Source organism: Pan paniscus, chromosome 23 (genome assembly GCF_029289425.2).
Source record: "Pan paniscus chromosome 23, NHGRI_mPanPan1-v2.0_pri, whole genome shotgun sequence".
Lineage (NCBI taxonomy): Eukaryota > Metazoa > Chordata > Mammalia > Primates > Hominidae > Pan > Pan paniscus.
The window spans coordinates 40,589,249-40,608,714 of record NC_085927.1 but is presented as its reverse complement, the minus strand read 5'-3'; the positions used below and the strand labels follow the sequence as shown (position 1 = coordinate 40,608,714).

The 19,466-nt window shown below is 54.2% G+C and overlaps 1 protein-coding gene across 5 annotated transcripts; it reads right to left on the bottom strand.

Moving 5' to 3' along the window:
- Nucleotides 1-3,429: 3,429 nt before the first annotated feature.
- SLC35E4 (solute carrier family 35 member E4) lies at nt 3,430-17,036 on the bottom strand. 5 transcript variants are annotated; one of them, XM_063603401.1, is made up of 4 exons: nt 16,578-16,629; nt 15,823-15,904; nt 14,202-15,577; nt 3,430-4,728 (listed from the first exon to the last, which is right to left on the bottom strand). In XM_063603401.1, the coding sequence occupies exons 3-4, from the start codon at nt 14,818-14,820 to the stop codon at nt 4,295-4,297; spliced, it is 1,053 nt and encodes a 350-aa protein (XP_063459471.1). In that variant the 5' UTR covers nt 14,821-15,577; nt 15,823-15,904; nt 16,578-16,629; the 3' UTR covers nt 3,430-4,294. The 5 variants fall into 5 exon arrangements, with proteins under 5 accessions (XP_063459471.1, XP_063459472.1, XP_003812091.1 ...); XM_063603402.1 differs by lacking the exon at nt 15,823-15,904 and having other exon boundaries at nt 16,578-16,627; XM_003812043.4 differs by lacking the exon at nt 16,578-16,629 and having other exon boundaries at nt 15,823-16,574.
- Nucleotides 17,037-19,466: the final 2,430 nt, after the last annotated feature.

Genomic DNA, 19,466 nt, shown 5'->3' with positions numbered 1-19,466 from the left:
GCTGAGGCAGAAGAATCACTTGAACCCGGGAGGCAGAGGTTGCAGTGAGCCAAGATTGCACCACTGCATTCTAGCCTGGGCGACAGAGCGAAACTCTGTCTCAAAAAAAGAAAAGAAAAGAAAGAAAAGATCATGGCTCAAAACCTCTTGTGGTCCTCCATTAAGTGGCCCTCAGTTAAGTATTTTGTGCTACTTCCAGGAAGTTATTTAGTGCAGTGGTGGAGGATTTGACATCCCTGAGCTAATTTGAGGGCAGAGTAGCATGAAGGAGCTACACTCCTTCCAGGGAGCCAGGCCAAACAAGGACTCATGATCCTTGTTTGCCCTGGCCCCCTGGAATGCCAATCCAAGGGCCACCAGGGGAGGGTAGAAGGGGCACCAGGCAGCTGGGCCTGAGACAGGTCTTTGTTTCGAAGTCCACAATGGCAGGATGCCCAGCACAGACCCAGCTTCCCAGGCTTCCTCCAAAGCAGGACAAGGGGGCTGGAGGCTTGGCATCCACGCTGCTATGCTTGGGCGGGAGCATGCCTGGGGGACTCTCAAATGTGCTCTGGCAGGCTGAGGAGGGGTGGGGCAGATAACACGAGAAGCCTTGAGGAGGAAGTGGAAGCATCTGTGATAAGACTGAGGCCTTCCTAGGCCTTTGTCCATTATAGCTCCAGAAGCTGGTGGGGGATTAGGTTCCACTGCTGCCCCCACTCAATGCACAGAGGCACAGGTGGGGAGGACCTTGTGCAAGGTCACACAGCTCAGATGTACCAAAGCCAGGATTCGAGCACAAGTCAAACTCCAGAGCCCCTGTTCTTTTTTATTTTTATTTATTTTTTGAGATGGAGTCTCATTCTGTCACACAAGCTGGAGTGCAGTGGCGTCATCTTGGCTCACAGCAACCTCTGCCTCCTAGGCTCAAGCGATTCTCCTGCCTCAGCCTTCCAAGTAGCTGGGATTACAGGTCCCCACCACCATGTCCGTCTAATTTTTTTTTTTTTTTTTTTGAGACGAAGTCTTGCTCTTGTCCCCCAGGCTACAGTGCAATGGCACGATCTCGGCTCACTGCATCCTCCGCCTCCCGGGTTCAAGCGATTCTCCTGCCTCAGCCTCCCAAGTAGCTGGGATTACAGGCGGCTGCCACCGTGCCCAGCTAATTTTTGTATTTTTAGTAGAGACGGGGTTTCACCATGTTGGCCAGGCTGGTCTTGAATTCCTGACTTCAGGTGATCCGCCCCCCTCAGACTCCCAAAGTACTGGGATTACAGGCGTGAGCCACCACATCCCACCAAACCCAAGCTTTTTGACTCCCAATCCAGCACGCTCTGTGCCCACTGCTGGGAGGGGTGATAGGCATGGCTTTGGCTGTGGCCTTGGGGGAATCACCTCAATGTCTAATGGTCCTGAATCTGGTGACAAACCAGCTCCCAGGTCACACACAACCCCAATTACCTGTCCCCACAACCACCAGGGGCAGGCTTTAATCTGATGTGAGGCTCACTCATTAGCCAAGCATCCCACAAGGCCTAGAAATGAGGGTGGTACAGGGAGGTCCCTGCTATGGCAGTGGGGGCCCGTTGGATGGGAAAGGGTCCTGAGTCACCGAGGAGGATTTGACCACAGCCATCCATCCCTCCATCCTGTCTGGCAAAGCCTGAGAGTGGAGGCCAGAGGTACCCAAGCTGCTCATGGACTGGGCTGGGCCAGCGGCATCTCTGAGTCATAGAGAGGGTGGGTGACAGGTGACTCAGCCCAGGCCGACTTCCCCTTCTGTAAGGCAGCCTGGGCGGAGGCTGGGGCCAGGAAACCCCATACCGGTCCTCCTAGGCCTTCCCTACCCACTCCCACCCCGCCGTGGGCTGGCCCTTTACTCAGCCCTGTCTAGCACTTGCTGGCACTGTGGTCCCTTACGAATTCTGGTTACTGAATCTGAATGATTCCTCCCTGAATCTCAGTCTCCATAGACCACAGCCCCAGCCTGGTCTAGCTCCTAGTCCTCACACAAATGGGAGACATTTTGCAGATGGTTTCCAGAAAGGTTGGGAGAATACCCCAAGATAAAAGCAGAGCCAGTTGGTGCCATTACCTCCTTCCTCACTCCTGGCCCTGCCCAGCGCTCCTCATTCGAACCCTCTCCATAGGGATCATCAGTTCCATTTTGCAGATCTGGAAGCTGAGGCCTAGGGAAGGGAGGCTCCCAGTCAGGTGGGCAGAGCAGGATTAGGTTTCCAGGTGTTCTCACTCCAACCTGGGTCCTTATCATCTTTAACAGGTGGTCTCCAGGAGAGGTAGCTGGGTGGGGAGAGTTAAGTGTTACAAGAGCCAAGGAAAGGCTCAGAGGTAAATAACAAAGCTGACGCTGGCTGGCGAGTCAGGGAGCTCTGGGGGCTGGGACTCCTGTCTTAGGTTCCCTACGTGGGAGCCCTGCTCCCCTATACCCCTGCAAGCCTCCTAAGCACAGTCCCTTGTCAACACCCTCATCAGCCCTTTTTTTTCGAAACAGATAGGGTCTTGCTCTGTCACCCAGGCTGGAGTGCAGTGGCATGATCATAGTGCACTGCAGCCTCCAACTCCTGGCCTCAAGCGATTGGATTTTTCTTTTTTGAGACGGAGTTTCAGTCTTGTTGGCCAAGCTGGAGTGCAGTGGCATAATCTCGGCTCACTGCAACCTCTGCTTCCTGGGTTCCAGCGATTCTCCTGCCTCAGGTGCACGCCAGCAGGCCTGGCTAATTTTTTTGTGTTTTTAATAGAGATGGGGTTTCAGCATGTTGGCCAGGCTGGTCTCGAACCCCTGACATCAGGTGATCCGCCCGCCTTGGCCTCCCAAAGTACTGGGATTACAGGTGTGAGCCACCTCGCCCGGCCTGGATTTCTCTTTTTAAAAAGAGTTGCATGTTTGGGTTTTCTCCTCCAGGCAGGGGTTTAAGCTGTGGGAAGGGAGGAGGTTGTTGTAGGAAGCGGGGACTGGACAGAGGGAACAGCATGTACAAAGGTTTCAGTGAGCAGGCCTGGTATCACGGGGAACTGAAAGAAGTCGGTGAGGCTGGAAGGCAGAGCCCAGGGGAAGGGAGACGAGCTGGGTGAGGCTGCAGGTGCCACGTCCTGAGGGAGTTGGGGTCTGGGGTAGGAAATTCTGACTTTGTCCCAAGAGCAGTGAGGAACATCAGAATGTGCATGTTTTAGTGAGGTCCCTCTGGGTGAAGGGGGCTGTGTGTAAGATGGAGCAGAGGGGCCAGGCAGAGCAAGGGGGAGGCCACTGCCGCTGTCCAGAAGATGGGCAATGGTGGCCCAGCCAGTGGAGGGATTTGAGGGAATGGCACTGGGCTCGGGGTGGGGGGCCAGACAGACTGCGATGGGTAAGGGAGGATGTCCTAGTTTCTGTGTGGGAAGCCTACCACTCTCCCTATATCCCCTCTGTACAACCAACAAATGACACAGGCATACAAGCAAAAATAGTGTATTTGAGGATGGATGACCCAAAATTGGGGGGCCCAGGGGTGAGGCCACAGCAGCTGCCTGGAGTTGGCACAGACTACCCCAACTCCCTAGGGGAGCCCAGCAGCATAGAAGCCCCCCCTGCTGGGCCTCCTAGCTGCCTCCCCGCCAGGAGGAAGGACTGTGTAACCGCCAAGAATCATCATCATCGTCATTGTAACAAGTTGAGGTCTTCAAAGTTTGCCCAGCAATTTTTGGCATCGTAATTGATATTAATCATAATAATGACTCTGACAAGCACAGGGACTGTGCCAGGCTTGGACCCACCATCCAGTGGTGAGCAGAGTCTGTGGCAGGGGTGAGGCAGGCAGGGATGGAACGCAGGTCTCCCTGGGAGTCCCCATTCCAATCTCCAAGGCAGCCCTTCCAGAAGGCTTCCCTCCTTGCCATGGCCCCCAGTAGAGGTCACTGCCAGTTCTCCACTTTTTTTTTTTTTTTAATTGAGACAGAGTCTCGCTCTGTCTCCCAGGCTGGAGTGCAGTAGCATGCGATCTTGGCTTACTGCAGCCTCGATCTCCAGGGCTCAAGTGATCCTCACACCTTAGCCTCCCATGTAGCTGGGACTATAGGCATGCGCCACCATGCCCAGCTAATTTTTCTATTTTTAGTAGAGATGAGGTTTTGCCATGTTAGCCAGGCTGGTCTCGAACTCCTGGCCTCAGGTGATCCACCCACCTCGGACTCTGGAAGTGCTGGGATTATAGGCGTGAGCCACCATGCCCAGCCCTGTTCTCCATTCCTTTCTATGGCCACAGCGGAGGCTGGATTCAGGCCAGGGCCATCCCAGGTGGCTCCTGAGATCCCCCAGGTCTCAAAGACCCTTGCTGGGCTGGTCCCTCCGCCACAGCCCCCGACGGGCAGCCCAGGAGGCCACGAACTCGCAGTTGTGGTAAAGGAACATTCCTGAAAGAGTGAGTGCGATGCCCACGTAGCTGAGGGCACTGAGGCGGCTGCCAAACAACAGCCGGGACAGGATGAGGTTGCCCACCACGGTGAGGTTGCCCAGGACGTGGACGGTGAGGGCAGAGGTGAGGGCCAGCAGGGAGAAGCTGGCCAGGTTATAGAGAACAGACAGGAGGCAGCTGAGCAGGATGCAGGCCCAGAGGCGAGAGTCGCCAGCAGTGGGCGGTGGGGCGACGCCAGCCTCCAGCACCAGGGCTGCACCCGCCAGCAGGCAGAAGCTGGGCAGCGAGGTGGCGTAAAGCAGGGTCACCGCATCCAGCCTCTCCTCCTGCAGCAGGGCACCTGCAACAGGACAACCGCCATGAGCACCCAGAAGGACACAACCCCCTCCAGCCACCCCAGTATGACCCCTATGGCCGATCCTCCAAGAAGCCTACCCGGACCCCTCGGGCAGGGCTAGTGGCTCCTGATCTGAAACATGACAGTCAAGAGTTGGAGTCAGACCACCTGGGTTTGTGACCTGTGTCCACCCCTGAGTAGCTGTGACCTGGGCTCATGAGAGGCACTTAACCTCTGTAAGCCTGAGTTTCCTCACCTGGAGAGTTGGGTAATAATAAAACCTAATCACGGGTTGTTGTAAACATTTTAAAAGACGGCATACATAAAGCCCTTAAATGGGAAATGCTCAGTAAATATAAAAAACTAAACTAAAATAAATAAGTCTGTTATCAGCCACTTCAAACTGCCTCCCACGAGCTGAAACAATGATCTGCTTGGGATATCTAAATGATCAATAAGCATGAAGACTAAGTGGCTCAAAAAACATTACAAAGGCTGGGTGTGGTAGCTCATGCCTGTAATCCCAGCACTTTGGGAGGGCGGATCGCTTGAGCCCAGGAGTTTGAGACCTGCCCGGGCAACGTGATAAAACCCTGCCTCTACACAATACAAATATTAGCTGGGAGTGGTGGCACGTGCCTTTAGTCCCAGCTACTCAGGAGGCTGAGGCAGGAGGATCTTGAGCTCAGGAGGTGGAGGTTGCAGTGAGCCAAAATTGCACCACTGCACTCCAGCCTGGGCAACAGAGCGAGACCCTGTCTTAAAAAAAAAAACAAAAAATCGGTCAGGTGCGGTGGCTTATGCCTGTAATTCCAGCACTTTGAGAGGCTGAGGCAGGAGGATCACTTGAGCCCAGAGGAAGGCTACAGTGAGCTATGATGATGCTACTACACTCCACCTCAATGACCAGAGCAAGACCCTGTCTCTAAAAAATAAAAATAAATCTTCAGGGGCTGCCCTGGCCCTGAAGGTCCTAGGTTCTTTTTTTTTTTTTTTTTTTTGGAGACAGAGTCTTGCTCTGTTGCCCAGGCTGGAGTGCAGTGGAATGATCTCGGCTTGCTGCAACTTCTGCCTCCCAGGTTCAAGTGATTCTCCTGCCTCAGTCTCCCAAGTAGCTGGGATCACAGGCATGCACCACCACAACTGGCTAATTTTTGTATTTTTAGTAGAGACGGGGTTTCACCATGTTGGCCAGGCTGGTCTTGAACTCCTGACCTCAGGTGATCCTCCCACCTCGGCCTCCCAAAGTGCTGGGATTACAGGCGTTGAGCCAGTGCACCCAGCCCAAGGTTCTTCACCCAGCTTCGAAGACTCTGCATCAACTGGCCCCAACCACCTTTCCCGCCTCAGCCCTTATTACTCCCACACTGCAGTTCCAGCCACCATGAAAGGGCAGGCCAGCAGAGGGTCCCAGCTCTGCCACTTACTAGCCACATGGGGGCCTTTGCATTAAAAAAGAAGAGTTTATAAAAGAAAATAATAAATTGGGTCAAAAGTGTGACCCATTCATTGCCTCATTCACTTATGACCACTGGAGTGACAAGGGGACAAAAGGTCATTGTGGGATCTTGGCTCTCACTCACTGTTTATAACTGATAATCAGCATCTTTTTTTTTTCCTGCTAATACTGTGGCTTGTCAAGATGAATCCAGGACTAAGAGGAAACCTTTTCACTTTGTAAGGCAGGAGGGGATCTTGCTGCTTTGCCTATGTGTGACTGTGTATCTGTGTGTACCTACGTGTACACGTGTCACCACCAGCCAATTCACAAAGGGGTGCCCAGGCGAAATGACATTATTATTATTATTTGAGACAGGGTCTGGTTCTCTTGCCCAGGCTGGAGTGTAGTGGTACAATATCAGTTTACTGCCTTCCGAGCTCAAGCGATCCTCCCTTCTCAGCCTCCCAAGTAGCTGGGGCTACAGGCATGCACCATCACCCCTGAAAATTTTTGTATTTTTTGTAGAGATGGGGTTTCGTCATCTGGTTCACCCAGGCTGGTCTCAAACTCCTAGACTCAAGCAATCTGCTCAGCTTGGCCTCCCAAAGTGCTGGGATTACAGGTGTGAGCCATTGCGCCTGGCTGAAATGACATTATTTGCATGAGGGCAATGATGGCATGGGGCCTTCGCCAAGTTAGTGGAGAGAGATGAGTAGTCGACACAGGTCCCCTCCCAGGCCTCTGTGAGCCTCTATGCATTTTCTGACACACACTTTCCAAAAAGCCACAGAGATGCTTACTCATAGGCTATGCTTAGAATAGGAAATTTTATTTCTCTCTCAATTTCATTCCGATGTTTTAGCTTTGTTCTCTAGGCAACAAAGTCCCTCTGGCTCAAGCGTTTCTAGAAATGAACAGATAATCAGAATGCCTCCTGCTCGCAGGCTCGAAAGTTAACACTGTTATGGGCTACCTGTGGCTTGCACGTTAAAGGTCCCATCACAAGAAGGCGGTTGGGTTTTCAGGTGAACTTCACCTTTGGTAAATTTCACCCTCTGCAAGGCAGCCAGGCAGGAAGGTCCTAAACTTCCCACCCATCTCCTCACACCTATTGTACATCCCACCCAATCCTCCACCTCCCCTCCCTGCAGCCCAGGGAAAGGGCAGCGATTCGCTGTCAGAGGCGGTGACTGGCTTCTACCTGGGGACCCCAAAATGTCAGCCTGTTTGTCCTGCCTCATTGCCACCTCTCCTTCTATTGGAACATGCCCAAGTTTCTGCCACATGCAGACAACAGCTGACCCTTCTCTAAACCCTGTCTGCTTGCTATTGGCTTGGCCCTTTTGCTCTTTCACGGGCTGTGTGATACTGTCTCCCTCTCTCCACGCCTCAGTCTCCTTAAGTCGTGTGGCTCGGGTAGCAACAGCCCCCTCACATGTGAGGTGCTGAACACAGGGCCTGATGCCCTGTGTGATGTCCTTGATGCCGGCTCACCCCGGCAGCTGGCATGATCCCCACACCCTGCTCCTGCTGGCTGACACCCTGTGACCTGGCACGGCCTGTTTCCCATTCCCAGATCACCCTTTCCTCCTCCTTCAGTATGAAGATCTGGGCATGGTGTGGGCACCTAGGGAGGCCCCAACAAATGTTTGCTCTCATGGTTACATTATTGTCATCATCATTGCATGTCTCTTCCCCTAGATAGCCTTCTCAGCGCTCCCCAGGAAGAAGCAACCGCTCCCCAACACCTGTGACCACTTTGACTCTAGAACTTCTTTTCTGCCATCATGATCTCTATATCTGAGTGCATCTCCCCCATCAGCCTGAGAGCTCAGAGGGGTTGAGTCCGCCTGCTCTGTGATGCGGGCGGGCGGGGGAGTCCAGCTGAGAGAGAGCAAGCTCAGCAGGCTGGCACTTCCCACCCTTTCTGTGGGTAGGAGGATGGCATAACCCCTCTCCTTGTGCAGGCTCCCTGGGCCTACAACTGGCCCAAGAAGGAGGGAAGTCACTGGCCCTGCCAACAGCTGCCTGGGCTCTCCTCTTTCTGGATACTTTTTATTTATTTATTTATTTATTTATTTTGAGACGGAGTCTCGCTCTGTCGCCCAGGCTGGAGTGTAGTAGCGCTATCTGGGCTCACTGCAAGCTCTGCCTCCCGGGTTCACGCCATTCTCCTGCCTCAGCCTCCCGACTAGCTGGGACTACAGGTGCCCACCACCACACCTGGCTAATTTTTTGTATTTTTTAGTAGAGACGGGGTTTCACTGTGTTAGCCAGGATGGTCTCAATCTCCTGACCTCATGATCCACCCACCTTGGCCTCCCAAAGTGCTGGGATTACAGGTGTGAGCCACCGTGCCTGGCCTTTTTTTTTTTTTGAGATGTCGCCCAAGCTAGAGTGCAATGGTGTGATATCTCGGCTCACTGCAACCTCCGCCTCCCTGGTTCAAGAGATTCTCCTACCTCAGCCTCCCGAGTAGCTGGGATGACAGGCATGCAACAGCATGCCCAGCTAATTTTTTTTTGTATTTTTAGTAGAGACGGGGATTCACCATGCTGGCCAGGCTGGTCTCGAAGTCCTGACCTCAAGTGAGCTGCCTGCCTTGGCTTCCCAAAGTGCTGGGATTACAGGCGTGAGCCACCATGCCCAGCCTTCTTTCTGGATACTTGCCCTCTGCTCCCACAAACTCTGCTCTCAGGAATGGAGCTGGCATCAGCCACGTACACTCACGTCTGAATCTGGCCCTGGTGCCTCTCCTGGAGCCTCCTGCAGTAGAAACCTCCTTTTGTTCAAAACCTATCTCAGGCTGGGTGTGGTGGCTCATGCCCGTAATCCCAGCACTTTAGGCCGAGGTGGGTAAATCACTTGAGTCTAGGAGTTGGAGACCAGCCTGGGCAACATGATGAAACCCCATTTCTACAAAAAATACAAAAATTAGCTGGGCATGGAGGCGCGCCTATAGTCCTAGCTACTCGGGAGGCTGAGGTGGGAGGATTGCCCGAGCCTGGGAAATTGAGGCCGCAGTGAGCCACTGCACTCCAGCCTGGATGACAGAGCAAGACCCTCTCATAAACAAACAAACAAGCAAGCAAAAAAAGCCTATCTCAGGCCCTGGCTCAAGTCTGTTCCTCCCCATCTCTGCAGGGCTCCTATCTCTGTTAGTGGGGCCTCTAGCCCCCTAAACTCCCTCCTGAATCAGGCAGCCCAACCAGTCTATGAGATCAGCTCGCCTGTCAGAGCCATCAGTAAATCTGTCGGCATGTTGGCTCACACCTGTAATTCCAGCACTTTGGGAGGCCCGGAGGGAAGATCACTTGAGGCCAGGGGTTCGAGACCAGCCTGGGCAACATAGTGAGCCCATTTCTACAAAAAAAAAAAAAAAAATTAAAAATTAGCCAGGACGGTGGCATGAGCCTGTAGTCCCAGCTACTCAGGAGGCTGAGGCACAAGAATTGCTTGAAACCAGGAGGCAGAGGTTGCAATGAGCCGAGATTGCACTGCTGCATTCCAGCCTGGGCGACAGAGAGAGATTGTCTCAAAAAAATAATAATAATAAAATAAAATTTAAAAATTATAATTTACAAATTATGTATCCTCTGCCAGGCCCCAGGGCTAGGTTCCAGGAACATAGAATTGCCCCAAATCTGTCTGGCAGGCAGCAGACAGGTAACCAGGTGGTGATCATACATGGCATTTGGAACCACGATAGGGGGAGCAGAGGTTGCCGCAGGAGCCCAGAGCAAGGACTCAACCTCCCAGGGGTCAGGAGTTAAGACTAGGGAGGGAGGGAAGGAGGGAGCTGGCAGGAGTCGAGATGCAGCCCGATGCCAGGCACATGCCACTCCATGCCCAAGTGCCTGAGGCCTGGCCGGCCATTGCCCCTCCTGCAGGCTGGGGCTGCCTGGGTCCCAGTGTGAGAAGCACTGACTGTTTCTCAGCAGGGGCAGCATGGGCCTTGAGGTTAGGACCTTCACAGCCCTGTGGCCTGCACAGGGGTGCCCACAGGTCGGGTTTCCCAGTGCAGACTCACGCCCAGAGCTCATGCCTGTGCTCAGCCTCTAGCTCTCATGTAACCTGAGGGCAAAAAATAGAACTGGGTTTTGACCCTGCCTTGGAGCCAGGGAGGATAGACATAGGGCCTCTGTGTCAGCTCTGAATACGCCAGGGCAGGGCTGAACTCTGACTTCAATCTTCCCTGGCTGTGGGCTGTCATCAATCCCAGCCCAGCACTCTTGGTGTGCCCACTTCCTTCTGCCAGGCCTGGGTCACAGGATCTCAGGGCGAAGGGAGAGCAAGAGGCCCCTTGGACTCCATCAACTCCAACTCTCCTCCACTGACAGATGAGGAAACTGAGGCCCAGATAAAATCCCGATATGCCCAAGGTTGCCCAGCAAATATGAGCAAAGGTATGGCTGGAACCCAGGCCTCCCCACCCTGAGTGGGCACCCTGGCCTCCCCTATGTCTCCTTGGGTTGAGGCAGAGAGAGGATAGAGGCTGCGACTCAGATGCCCCTCAGTAGGAAAGGCAGGAAGCCAGCCTTCGCCCTCAGGCAGAATGATCTAGTGGGTCTGGGCCTGGAGCCTCGGCCCTAAACTGCCCAGAGCCCTGCTGCCCTCTTTCATCAGAGCCAGGATCTGGAGTCACATAGACCATGCTTCACGTCATTAGGGACCCCGTGACCTCTGTGCAAATCATGAACTTCTTCCTTTCTTTGTCTTTTTTTTTTTTTTTTTTGAGATGGAGTCTAGCTCTGTCCCTAGGCTGGAGTGCAGTGGCGTGATCTCGGCTCACTGCAACCTCTGCCTCCTGGGTTCAAGTGATTCTCCTGCCTCAGGTTCCCGAGTAGGGGGGATTACAGGCAGGCGCCACCATGCCCAGCTAATTTTTGTATTTTTAGTAGACAGGGTTTCACCATGTTGGCCAGGATGGTCTTGATCTCCTGACCTCGTGGTCCTCCCACCTCTGTTGCGGGAAGTCAGGGACCCCAAACGGAGGGACCGGCTGAAGCCATTGCAGAAGAACGTGGATTGTGAAGATTTCATGGACATTTATTAGTTCCCCAAATTAATACTTTTGTAATTTCTTACACCTGTCTTTACTGCAATCTCTGAACATAAATTGTGAAGATTTCATGGACACTTATCACTTCTCCAATCAATACCCTTGTGATTTCCTATGCCTATCTTTAATCTCTTAATCCCATCATCTTCGTAAGCTAAGGAGGCTGTATGTCGCCTCAGGACCCTGTGATGATTGCATTAACTGCACAAATTGTAGAGCATGTGTGTTTGAACAATATGAAATCTGGGCACCTTGAAAGAACAGGATAACAGCAATGTTCAGGGAACAAGAGAGATAACCTTAAACTCTGACTGCCGTTGAGCCGGGTGGAACAGAGCCATATTTCTCTTCTTTCAAAAGCAAATGGGAGAAATGTTGCTGAATTCTTTTTCTCAGCAAGGGACATCCCTGAGAAAGAGAATGCGTCCCTGAGGGTAGGCCTCTAAAATGGCTGCTTCTGGGGGGCGACCATCTTTTATGGTCGAAGCTGTAGGGATGAAATAAGCCCCAGTCTCCGTAGCGCTCCCAGGCTTATTAGGACGAGGAAATTCCCACCTAATAAATTTTGGTCAGACCGGTTGTCTGCTCTCAAACCCTGTCTCTTGATAAGATGTTATCAATGACAATGCGTGCCCGAAACTTCATTAGCAATTTTAATTTCGCCCCGGTCCTATGGTCCTGTGATCTGGCCCTGCCTCCATTTGCCTTGTGATATTCTATTACCTTGTGAAGCATGTGGTCTCTGTGACCCACATCCTATTGGTACACTCCCTCCCCTTTTGAAAATCACTAATCAAAACTTGCTGGTTTTATGGCTCAGGGGGCATCACGGAACCTGCCGACATATGATGTCTTCCCCGGACACCCAGCTTTAAAATTTCTCTCTTTTGTACTCTGTCCCTTTATTTCTCAGACCAGCTGACACTTATGTAATACAGAAAAGAACCGACGTGAAATATCAGGGGTGAATTTCGCCCGATATCTGGCTGAATTTCCCCCAATACACCTCAGCCTCCCAAAGTGCTGGGATTACAGATGTGAGCCACCGCGCTGGGCTGAACTTCTTTCTTTTTTTTGAGACAGAGTCTCATTCTGTCGCCCAGGCTGGAGTGCAGTGGTGTGATCTCAGCTCACTGCAACCTCCTTCTCCTGGGTTCAAGGAATTCTTATGCCTCAGCCTCCCCAGTAGCTGGGATTACAGGTGCATGCCACCTGGCCCAGCTAATTTTGAGACAGAGTTTCACTCTTGTTACCCAGGCTGGAGTGCAATAGCGTGATCTCAGCTCACTGCAACCTCTGCCTCCCAGGTTCAAGCGATTCTCTCACCTCAGCCTCCTGAGTAGCTGGGATTACAGGCGCCCACCATCACGCTCAGCTAATTTTTGTATTTTCAGTAGAGACAGGGTTTCCCCATGTTGGCCAGGCTGGTCTCGAACTCCTGACCTCAGGTGATCCACTTGCCTCGGCCTCCCAAAGTGCTGGGATTACAGCTGTGAGCCACTGCGCCTGGCCCAATTTTTTTTTTTTTTTTTTTTTTGAGATGGAGTCTCACTCTGTCGCCTTGGCTGGAGTGCAGTGGGGCGATCTCGGCTCACTGCAACCTCTGCCACCCGGGTTCAAGCTATTCTCCTGCCTCAGCCTCCCGAGTAGCTGGGATTACAGACACCTGCCATGGCGCCCGGTTAATTTTTTTGTATTTTTAGTAGAGATGGGGTTTCACCATCTTGGTTAGTCTGTTCTTGAACTCCTGACCTCGTGATCCACCCGCCTCAGCCTCCCAAAGTGCTGGAATTACAGGCATGAGACACCGCGCCCGGCCCCCATTTTTGTATTTTTAATAGATACAGGGTTTCACCATGTTGGCCAGGGTGGTCTGGAACTCCTGGCCTCAAGAGTCCTCCCACCTCAGCCTCCCAAAGTGCTGGGATTACAGGCATGAGACACCATGCCCGGCCTGTCAAATCATGAACTTCTCTGGGTCTTAGTCCCATCATCTGTAAAATGGGGATAAAGTTGGTGGTTGCCATGACAACTCAAGGTCAACACTCAGCACCAAGCCTGTCACACTGTAGCTCCCAGTAAACAACAGCCATCCCCAGACTTAGACCTGACCCATGACCTTCCAAATCCCAGCTCAAGGCTTTACCCTCCTTTTCTCTCCCTGGCCCATGCTTTCTGGCTTTCCTTTGTGTCCAAAGCCTCAGGCCACATCTCTTGGAAGCATGGAGTCTGACTATCTGGGTTTAGATCTTGCCTCTGCTGCTCACTGGCCACGTGGCCCAGGGCAAGCCTCTTCATCTATCAAATGGGAACAATACAGTGAGATAAAAGGCTAGTCAAACACAGATCACTGGCTATCACTAAATACTGGTTTGTAATTCCAGAACTTCAGGAAGCTGAGGTGGGAAGATCGCTGAGGCCAGGAGTTCAAGACCCACCTGGGCAACATAGCAAGACCCTGTGTCTATACAAAAAAAAAAAAATTAGCTGGCCAGGTGGGGTGGCTCACGCTTGAAATCCTAGCACCTTGGGAGGTCAGGAATTCAAGATCAGCCTGGCCAACATGGTAAAATGCCGTCTCTACTAAAAATACAAAAATTAGCTTAGCGTGGTGGTGCGCACCTGTAGTCCCACTTACTTGGGAGGCTGAGGCAGAAGAATCACTTGAACCCAGGATGCGGAGGCTGTAGTGAGCTGAGATCTCACCAATCCAGCCTGGGTGACAGAGCCAGACCCTGTCTAAATAAGTAAATAAACAAATAAACACGAGTTGGGCCTCCAGAGCCTGAGTTTGGGGCCTGGAACTCACTGAACTGTTGGCTCTCTCTGAGCCTCAGTTCTGCTTCCCCCACAGCCATGAACCTCAGTTTCCTCATTTGTAAAATGGGACAACAGCCATACCCCTCACAGGGCCATCCAGGCCATGCACCCACCCGGACCCCCACCTTCTCAATTGGCCACCCAGGCACTTACTTTGCTGAACCGACTTGAGTCCGCGGAGGCAGGTGGCTGCGAGCAGGAAGCCACAGCCGGTGGGGGGTGTCCGGAACTCTCCAGCCAGGCTGCAGGCGGCCCCCAGGCAGAGCGGGCCCATGGCGGCCAACTGAAGCGGGTGGTGGCGGCGGCCCAGCAGCAGTGCCGACAGGGCCAGGGTGAACAGAGGTGTGGTGGTAGTGACCAGTTGTGCCAGGTCCAGGGGCACAGCCCTTAGGCCCACGTTGCCACAGGCCATGGAAGTGCCGAAGGTGAGACTGAGCAGTAGGACTCGGCAGCGAGTGCCGCCTGGCATGGGGCGCCGTGCCCCCCGGTGGCATGCCAGGGCTGCCACCAGCATGTGCAGGGCCGACAGCAGCAGGGGCCGCCCAAAGCCGTGCACTGTGAAGATCCACTTGTTGAGGCTTGACATGCTGGCTCCCGCCAGCAGCCACACCAGTGCTGCCATGGCCACTCGGGCCCGGCCAGGCTGCCGGAGGGCCTGAGGGCTGCCAGGGGGCCACTCGGGGGGCCCAGCCGCCTGAGCACCACCAGCTGCTGCTGCTACTTCAGCTGAGGTCATCCTGCCATCATGGTGCTCCGGCGGGCAGCGGCACATCCGCACCAGTGAGGCTACGGCAGGAGGCGGGCTCCCCAGTGACGACCTCTGGGCCACCAGAGAGTTCCGCTTGGGGTCAGGCTAGATCCTGGTTCCTCCGACCCCGTGTCCCGTTTCAGACAGGTGAGAACACTGCTTACTTGTGCCAGGCCTGTGCCAGCGATGTCTAGAAGCTAAGCTGTGTTTCCAGCTCAGGGCAGAGCCAAGGTCGCGGCTGCTAGGATGCCAGGGTCTCCGATGCTCAAGCGTTGGCTCCAGGCACCTCTGCCCCGTGCCAGGTGGTCTCCACTTTCCTCCTCGCCTAGTGCCCACGTTATGCTTTTAGATGAAATCCTCGTTCCTTTTTTCTCTTCAGTCCCCAGGTCATTAGGGTGCGCGCAGATCCAGACCCTGGGAACTCCTGCGTGCTCTGGCCGTGACCAGGCCTGGCAGGGGGGCGATCTGGGCTCCGCGCCTGGCGGTGCCCGGCCCGGGGGGTCGCGGGCTAGCTGCCTCCCACAGCGCCCGGGCAGTAAGCTGACACCACGGCCCGTGCTCCGGCCGGTGCCTGGCGGCGAGCTAGGCGCGGATCCAGCAGGGCCTGCGCTCCAACTCCTGCTCTCTGAGGCTTTGGCTGCGGCTCTGGCTGCGGCTGTGACTCCGGCTGCGGCTCCTGCTGCGACTCACGCCCGGCTCCAGCTCAGGCCCGGCACGGCGGGCGCGGCGGTGCGCTCTTGGCTCCGCCTCCGCCTCTGCCTCCACCGCCGCCGCCCGCTCCCTACACGGAAAATTGGGCTGAGCACCCCCGCCAGGCCCCGCCCCAGGCCAGGCCCCGCCCCCGGACCGGGAGGGCGGTCTCGCCCCGCCCCAACGCCTCCCGCTCACAGCCCCTCCCCCATCGGCCTGGCATTTCCCCCATCAGCCCTCCTCCGCCCGCGGCCTGCGCATCTGCCCAGTAGACCCCCCCCGAGCTGTCGTGGTCAGCCTCTCTTCGCCGCCAGGGGGGACCAAGTCGCTCCCTACCCAGCGCCAAGGCGAGCCCTCCATGGAGATGAACGCGCGTTGCTGGAGACACTGGGGTATCCCGCACAGCCGCCCAGGCTATCTTCAAGAAGCAGGGTAGTGAGGAGGGGCCCACAGCCCCCATCCTGGGACCAGTCTTACGCCCACCTGATCTCTGGCCACAATTATCTCGTGGGACCTCAGCATCCAGCAGAGCTGGATTACGGGGTCCCTTAAGGCACCTCCATCGCCCCTCCGTAGCCCCAGCATCCTCCCCAGCCTCCCAGTCCAGGGCGGCGCCCCCTGGGGACCCTCAGAGGGAAGCTGAATCACCAGGCAGGGATACCCACAGCTGCGGAAGTAGGTACCGCCGGCCGGCATCCTTCCCCGGCCAGCAGCCTCTGTCCCGTCCCCTGAGCACTCGAAGCTGACTCATAGCAGAACTTCCTGGGGTCCACCCTGTGCCCCAGCCCCGGCAAGACAGAGCCCTGGGCTGGGAGGCAGAGCGGTTGCCACTGAGCCCTTGTTCCTGTCTGGGTCTCGGTTTTCCCACCAGAACGACAGACGCTCTCTGAGGTCAGGATTGGGTAAACGGCGCGCCCCAGGGCAGAAGAGGTCCATCCAGATTCCAGGTTAGGCCAGGCCCTGGCCCCTCTGAGCTCTGAAGTCCAGGAGCACGAGGACCAAGGCCCAGCCATGTGCCCAGTATCAGATGTGAGCCTCTTTCCTGTTGTCGGTCTTCCTACTAGGCTCCTGCCCAAGAGGACCCAGCTCACCCCTTGCCTGTTGTCTAACCAGCAAATCCTTGATAACAGCAACCTCTCTTGAGACACAAGATCTCAAAGGGGTACCGCTGAACCCAGCCCGCTGCGCCCTCTGGTGGCCAGGCGCGCAATATAGCCCTCAATCCCCATCCCAATAACGGGACGCGGGTTTAAAATACCCAGCCTCAAAGGAGGCCTGCTGAATCAGAGGCTCTCTGTCACGGGTGGGCCTGGGAATTTACATGGTCACATTTGCCTCTGTAAGTCCGACGCCTGCTGGAGCCTGCAGATCTCTGCTGAATAGCCTAAGCTACAGGGCAGGGGGTGCAGATAGGGAAATTTCCAGGCCAAGGACCAAAAAATGGTGGCATTTAGGGTTTCTCCAGAAAGGGTTGTGGAAAGGAAACTAAGCCAGCCAAAGCGGACGGCCCCTCTCCCGCACCCCCTTGCCATTTCCTGAGGAAGAGAAATCTGGGATCCCTAAGGGTTATAATTATCTTTGAGATTTTGTCAGGTTTTTTTGTTTGTTTTCCAAGACTGAGTTTCGCTCTTGTTGCCCAGGCTGGAGTGCAATGGCACGATCTCAGCTCACTGCAACCTCTGCCTCCCGGGTTCAGGTGATTCTCCTACCTCAGCCTCCCGAGTAGCTGGGATTACAGGCGTGCACCACCAAACCCGGCTAATTTTTGTATTTTTAGTAGAGACAGGGTTTCACCATGTTGGTCAGGTTGGTCTCAAACTCCTGACCTCAGGTGATCCACCCACCCTGGCCTCCCAAAGTGCTGGGATTACAAGCATAAACCACCACGCCCAGCCTGGATTTTGTCAGTTTTCTAGTAAGTTTCCTTTAGTAAAAAACAATAGGCTGGGTACAGTGGCTCATGCCTGTAGTCCCAGCACGTTGGGAGGCTGAGGCATGAGGATCACTTGAGCTCAGGAGTTGGAGACCAGCTTGGGCAACACGGCAAAGCCTCGTGTCTACAGAAAATACAAAAATGAGCCGGGAGGCTGGCCGAAGAGGCTCACGCTTGTAATCCCAGCACTTTAGGAGGCCGAGGCTGGCGGATCACTTAAGGTCAGGAGTTGGAGACAGCCTGGCCAACATGGTGAAACCCCGTCTCTACTAAAAATACAAAAATTAGCTGGGTGTGGCGGTGGGCTCCTGTAGTCCCAGCTACTCAGGTGGCTGAGGCAGGGGAATCGCTTGAACCCGGGAGGCAGAGCTTGCAGTGAGCCAAAATCACACCACTGCACTCCAGCCTGGAGGAAATCGCACCACTGCACTCCAGCCTGGACGAAAGAGCAAGACTGCATCTCAAAAACAAACAAACAAACATGAGCTTGACATGGTGGTGTCTGCCTGTAGTCCCAGCTACTCAGGGGATTGGGAGGGAGGATCCCTTGAGCCCAGGAGATGGAGGCTGCAGTGAGCTGAGATTGCACCACTGCACTCCAGCCTGGGTGACAAAGACCCTGCCTCAAAAAAAAAATTTTTTTTTTTTTTTGAGATTAGAGTCTCACTCTGTCGCCCAGGCTGGAGTGCAGTGGCACGATCTCAGCTCACTACAAGCTCCGCCTCCCGGGTTCATGCTATCCTCCTGCCTCAGCCTCCTGAGTAGCTGGGACTACAGGCTCACACTACCACGTCCGGCTAATTTTTTGTATTTTTAGTAGAGACAGGGTTTCACCGTGTTAGCCAGGATGGTCTCGATCTCCTGACCTTGTGATCCACCCGCCTTGGCCTCCCAAAGTGCTGGCATTACAGGGGTGAGCCACCGCACCCGACCAAAACTTTTTTAAATTTAATTAAAAAATAATAAGAAAGAAAAAACCAACAACAGTAATAATTTTTTTTTTTTTGAGATGGAGTTTCGCTCTTGTCACCCAGGCTGGAGTGCAGTGGCACAATCTCAGCTCATTGCAACCTCTGCCCTCCCCCCTCACCCCAGGTTCAAGTGATTCTCCTGCCTCAGCCTCCCAAGTACCTGCCATCATGCCTGGCTAATTTTTGTATTTTTACTAGAGACGGGGTTTCACCATGTTGGCCAGGCTGGTCTCGAACTCCTGACCTCAGGTGATCCACCCACCTCGGCCTCCCAAAGTGCTGGGATTACAGGCATGAGCCACCTCGCTCAGCAACAATAATAATTTATATATATATATATACATTTTATTTTATTTTATTTTTAAGATAGAGTCTCACTCTGTCACCCAAGCTGGAATGCAATGGCACAATCTTAGCTCACTGCAACCTCCAACTCCCAGGTTCAATCAATTCTTCTGTCTCAGCTTCCAAAGTAGCTGGAACTACAGGTGCCCACCACCATTTACAGCTAATTTTTGTATTTTTAGTAGAGATGGAGTTTTGCCATGTTTGCCCGGCTAGTCTCAAAGTCCTGACCTCAAGTGATCCCCTGCCTCAGCCTCCCAAAGTGCTCAGATTACAGGCATGAACCACCACACTTGGCCCACAATAGTAATTATACAAAACAAAAACACCTTGTACCTTCTCAGAGCTGAGCTGATGGGAAGTGGTGGTGAAAATCTGTCTCCAAGACCACCATGAAGCGGCTCCCACCTGCCCTGCCTAATGACAGGTGGCTCTGAGGACTATGGATTAAGCAAGCGAGGCCTGGACAGGCCTTGGTGGAATGGAGAGGATGGCACACCTTGGGGTGAAGGGAGTCTGAGGGCAGAGCCCAAAGCAGGTGACCCAGCAGCACCATCCTCCATGGGAGCCCAGAGGGGCCAGGGCACATGGGAGGGGCTGTGGCTTCCTCAGGCCCAGTCTCAGGGGGCAGGGAGGTGGCATGGTACAACGGCAAGTGTTGGCACTGGGGTCCAAGGTCGGGGAATCTCAGCTCTGCCACCCACAGACACCACCTGTGGCCAGGGTGGAGG

Excerpts from the sequence above, each read along its gene's own strand:
- SLC35E4 (XM_063603401.1), bottom strand. The coding sequence starts at position 14,820 with ATGTGCCGCTGCCCGCCGGAGCACCATGATGGCAGGATGACCTCAGCT. Across the intron at positions 4,729-14,201 it reads ACTCAAGTCGGTTCAGCAAA|GTGCCCTGCTGCAGGAGGAG; the intron begins GTAAGTGCCTGG and ends GTCCTGTTGCAG.